General features: G+C 51.1%; 1 protein-coding gene across 1 annotated transcript in view; it reads left to right on the top strand.

Annotated features, from left to right (window-relative positions):
• The first annotated feature begins 215 nt into the window (after positions 1-215).
• Positions 216-5,315, top strand: part of RBBP8NL (RBBP8 N-terminal like) — a 13,741-nt gene continuing 8,641 nt past the window's right edge. The window contains exons 1-6 of the mRNA XM_009575215.1: positions 216-282; positions 1,586-1,628; positions 2,156-2,251; positions 2,614-2,726; positions 3,857-3,929; positions 5,255-5,313. Of these exons, the coding sequence (XP_009573510.1) occupies positions 216-282; positions 1,586-1,628; positions 2,156-2,251; positions 2,614-2,726; positions 3,857-3,929; positions 5,255-5,313 (451 nt within the window). The remainder of the gene's footprint in view (positions 283-1,585; positions 1,629-2,155; positions 2,252-2,613; positions 2,727-3,856; positions 3,930-5,254; positions 5,314-5,315) is intronic.

The following is a 5,315-nucleotide window of genomic DNA, read 5'->3' as shown; positions in this document are numbered from 1 at the left end:
CCTGCTGCTTTGTGCATCTCCGTGCTTTAGCAAATGGTTTCTCCTTCTAGATTTGGGCTTTGTCCTGTTTCCAAGAATTTCCAGAACACCACATGCACAAGACACTTCTCTTTTATTGGACTTCTTGTTTCTATTTTAGGCTGAAACCTAGATAATTTGAAACGGAAGGACATCCTCGCGCTGGAAGCAGCCCAGCGTGCAGCGCAGCCCTGAACATGACCACGGAGAGTTTTTCAGAGTTCCTGAATAAGCTCAAGGAAATCCATGAGAAAGAGGTCCAAGGTAAGGAGACATGAGAAGTCTTATTAAAAACTAGCAGAGATCCATTTCCTTGTGACGCCACCTTGATCTGTTTGGTTTGAAATAACCCGAAGGGAAGAGGAGCGGGTGTGGATTAGGGAGCTTTGGGAATTAGGGTTCAGCAAGCATCACCCACGGGGATGGATTGGGACGCAGGTCCCCCCCGCCTCAGGGGACCACACCATCTGATGGCACCTTGGTATGGTTTATCCATCTTATCCCAGTGAAGAACAAGGTTTACTGAGAAAATCAGTAACTTTTTGGACGATGAGGAGGAGCAGAAGAGAGAGGGTGTTCCTGCATCCAATATCCCTGGAGATATCCCACCTGCGGGAATCCCACTTGCTCCACGAGGGATTTGGCTCCTTTCGTGCTCCTGCTGCCATGGTCTGTGATAAAGGTGAATTGGGAGGTTTGCAGAAGTGACATGCACACCCGCTGGGCATCTTCTCCGAGCGATGTGGATTGGAGTATATTTAGATACTGAGAGATCAAAGGAAAAGTGGAAAGATGCAATAATCTGTAAGACTGAAGCAGCAGGAGTGTGAGGCTCTGTTAAAGAAAACCTTAGAGTAGGTTAGATAGTTTATTCTTCTAGGGAATAAATTATTCCTTGGGTCATACATTATTAAAATAAGAACCATTAGGTTAAGCAACCAAATGCCAAATCCAATCATTTTCCTATCAGAATAATTCCCAGTATCAATATTATGAACAAAACAACAGTGCTTTTGGAGGATTCTGGCTTATGAATTCATTCTTCTCTTGTGTAATTTCAAGTCATGTGAGAGTTAGAGGAAACTGTTGAGCAATTTAAACCACATGTTTACATCTACTTTGCATAAAATGGATTTGACAAGATGTAACGTCTCCAGATCCATCAACGAAAGCCATTCTTGTTGAGCTGTAAATATCCTCCAAGATGCTTTGCAGCCCTGAGAGTTATAAAATACTGCCCACCTGGGAAATACATGCTGTAATGAGAAATAAGTAGAAACAAAACTGAAACAGACCTTTTTTTATTTTTTTGGGCGGGGGGTGGGGGAATGCAGACTCATTAAATAGTGGAAATACAAAATGTGCTCACATTTTCTACAACTTTTCCAGCTGTGATATTGCTTAAGACAGGCAATGTGCTATTCCTTCTCAGAAATAAGGTTTGTAAATTGATGAGGTTTCTGCAAAGCCAGGCACCCTCCTGAAGTTCCATCATTGCATCTTGTTTCTGAAGTGCCAGGGAACTGGCAATAAATACCCACCTCTCCATCTCTCTTAATTATTCCAGGTCTGCAAAGCAAGCTGACGGAGCTGACGACGGAGAAGTGCCGGTGAGCAACACCACGTCTGCTCTACCCACGCCGTGGCGGGACGGGGGGCGGAGGAGAGGTTACGCCACTTCATTTTCACACCTCCCGGGCACTCCTCCGAGGCTGCCTGATTTAGAGAGCACAGTCCGCCTTTCTGGCTCTCCCAAATTTAAACCTTTGGGTAACTTTCACCATGCAAGTCCCCAGCACAGGCAGGGCTTGGGGTGATCCCAGCCCACCTCCAGTTTACCTTCCCACTGGCAAGTGATGCTCGTGCCAGCAGGCACTTGCTCTCTTGGGAAGCAATAAAACGGGATGAAGCAAGCTGCTAACTCCAAAGGCAGGTGTTGCAGGGCAGTGTCTGGGCTCTAACGCATTTGTTTCCCCTCCTGCCACACAAGCAAAAGCAATTCAGCCATACCAGTGTGAGCAGCACGGCAGGCTCAGGGCAGAAATCCTTCCCCTTTGACAGGGCGCTGCAGATAAAGGCACAGATTTGGGGGAGAAATCTAATAAACCTCTTTTCTTTGTTCTGTTTCTTCAATTAGTGATGCTCAGAGAATTGAAGAGTTGTTTGCTAAAAATCACCAATTAAGGGAACAACAGAAGGTCCTTAAGGAAAACGTAAAGGTGTTAGAAAACAGGTAAGTTTTATTTTTCAATAGGGTGCTGTTCGGTGGCAGCGAGTGCACCCTCCTAGGGAGAGAGTTTGGGGTTTCCTGTCTTCCCAGAAGCGGGGCGTAGCACATGAACCTCTTTTTTGCTCATACTCGGTTGCTGGGAGAACTGGGGGAGCCTGGGCACATGCAGAGGAGCTTTTCTAAGCTGATGGTGATGGGACTGGATCTGGCGGAGGTGAAGGGCCAGCACTGGGCTGCACGGTGATAACCCCTCTCACCAATTCTGGGTGATGGGCTGGGGGTTCACGCTTCTCTGTGCAGAGGGCAGGAGCTTATTTCTCCCGTGGGAACCATGTAGTAACAAGCTGCCGTGGGTTTTCCGCCAGGCTGCGAGCAGGTCTCTGCGACAGATGCATGGTCACCCAGGAGCTGGCGAAAAAGAAGCAGAATGAGTACGAGACCTCCCATTTCCAGAGCCTGCAGCACATCTTCATCCTCAGTACGTACCGCCGCCTGCTGTAAGCTCGGCTTTGCCTGGTTGAGTCTTTGCTCAGTTAATACTTCTCCTAGATATTTGCATGTGAACCCTCACAGTGACCAGGCACCCAGGAGGGGTTTGGGGATGGGGAGAAGGAAGGGAGCCAATGCAAGTGCAGAAGCCTTGAAAAATCAGATCTGACCAGGACTGTGGATGGCAGCCCAAGTCCCTCCCAGGCAGAGGTAACTGCTCGCACACAGCGGCAGAGCTGGGGGGTTGCAGCCCTCCACACTCCAGAAAAATGAGAGATGCTCATGCCGAGAGCAGCCCCGAGCTGGCCAGGCCATGTCAGCTGCCGGGAAAAAAGATGCATTTGGCACCGCAGAAGCAACACTCTGGCAAAGACAGGGAAGTCACAGCAGCAGCTCGGCATGGGTAAATGGAAATCAAGCAACACGTGTGATGGATCTTCTCCTGAGCCTTTGGCAGAGCTCCCAGCACTGCTCAGGCTCAGGGTGTTTTTCCCTGGGGGTCTGGCTGGCCCAGGGAGGGTTGTGGGGTTAAAACAGATAAGGCATTAGGAGGGACGGAGATGTGCCAGCAGCCCTTGGTTTGCCTCCCCTGTTATGCCATTGCTCCCCGAGTGCTGCTTTTGAGCAGGAGCAAGCCGAGGCAGCAGCCCACCCTGCCCGGGAGCCTGCCTGCTCACGCTCGCTGCCTCCCCGCTGCGGCACCCGGCTGCTGGGTGCTCACAGCTCCCTCTGACCTTCATCCCATCCCACTCGAGGCCCCCAGCCCTTCCGCTAACACAGCACCCGCTCATCCGAGGAGGCCATGGGTGCTCACGCGTAGGATGCCAGCTGTGTCCATCCCACCATGCTGCAGCCACCACCCCGTCTGGGTCACGCTCTCCCCCCGAGCTGGATGGGCTGCAAGCAGACCCCAATCCTGACCAAACCCAAGTCAGAAAGTTGCTGCCTTTTATCCCTTAGCCCCCAGCATGTTTTCAGAGAAGGGAGGAAATTCAGCATCCCTTCGAAACCTGGTGCCATTCCCTCCTCCTCCTCCCCCATGCACCCCAGCAAGCTGCGAAGAGCATCAGCTCTCTCCTTGCGATCCCTGAATTCACGGCACAACTTGTGTCCCTGCAGCTAACGAGACGAACCGCCTGAGGGAAGAGAACAAAACTCTCAAGGAAGAACTGAAGAGGCTCCAGAGCCTGGAGTAAGTGCTCTCCTGGGTTTCATTCATTACGAGGGGTCTTGGTAAGGACAGAGGCATCCCCGCAGCTGAGCAGGGCTACGTCCAGACCACGGCGTCCTCAGGGGTATTTTAGCATCTAATTCCTACAGGTTCCTGTAGATGTTAGACACCGAAACACCCGTAATGGTCTCTAAGTCCTTGTTGACCTTTGCTTACTCCCCTGTTCACCTGAATCCAGGGAGTCAGTTTTTGGGGGAACAAGGGTATTCAACACCCCCCCATGGGGGACTGCTCATGGGAAGCAAAGCTGTGGGCTGCTCGCCTTGGCCACAGACCTCAACCTGGGCTTCCATGGCTTTTCCATGGCACCAGCTCCCCTCCTGCAGCAGCCAGAGAGGGTTTGCAGGAAGCAGGTTATGTTTTGGGGGAAGGAGAGTGACACGCAAGGGACGGAGACGGGGTTAAGAGGGAGAAGCGATCTGCACCAACAGGTTCATATCCCAGCAGAGTGCTGTGCTGAAAGCCAAGGAACCTGCCAGGCTGGCCAATATATACAAATCAGCTCATTCCTCAAGGGTTTAAAGTCCAGAGGAATTAGCACGGGGGGATTAGTTTAGAAATGTGTTTTCTTTGGAGCACAGAAGCACCATCCGCTTAAAGAGAAACTCCTGCTTTTACTCCCCGATGCTTCCCAAGGCCTGAGGAGTTTCAGAGCGGTAGGTCGGGCTGGGTTTGCTGAGCACCAAGCACTCCTGCTCTGCTTTGCTCTGCTCTGCTCTTCCCTGGGCTGCTGGATAGGAAGACTTCCAGCCAAACACCCATGACTTGGCATCAGGGTCCAGCCAGGACTTTGTCCATGACATAAGTGTGGGTCTCCAAGACTCAATGACTCCCTTATAGTGACCAAGAACATCAGCCCTACCAGCTTGATACGGTGAAGAGGGACAGCCACCACATCCCCGCACTGAATCCACCCCTACATCAGGCTGAAAGCCCAGCCAGGGACATACAGGTTCTCACAGAGCTTTTGCAATAGCCGCAGCTGGGTTTTGGCTTACCCAATGTCATAGCTTCCTGCGACATTACCCACAGGCAAGTGGGTAATCAGACCTTGAGCTGTCATGCTGGCTCTGTCCCATGCTCCAGACTGCAGCTGAGCTAGCGATAAGCTGCAATGGAAGGAGGTGAGTCTGAGGATCCGGTATATCCACATATATATATGTATAAATATGTATATTTATTATATCGGGCTCTATAAATCAGAACTCCCAGTACAGTGGCTCTCAAACTGGTGATTTCCGTCTCCTGCCCCTTCTCATTCATTTATGTCCTTCTCCTTTCAACAGGGACAGGACAAAGCCCCCAGGAGTCACCCCCAGAGAGAGCAGCTCCACCCCCAGCTCCCCC

This window comes from Fulmarus glacialis, unplaced genomic scaffold (assembly GCF_000690835.1).
Source record: "Fulmarus glacialis isolate BGI_N327 unplaced genomic scaffold, ASM69083v1 scaffold14923, whole genome shotgun sequence".
Lineage (NCBI taxonomy): Eukaryota > Metazoa > Chordata > Aves > Procellariiformes > Procellariidae > Fulmarus > Fulmarus glacialis.
This window is presented reverse-complemented; position numbering and strand designations above follow the sequence as displayed.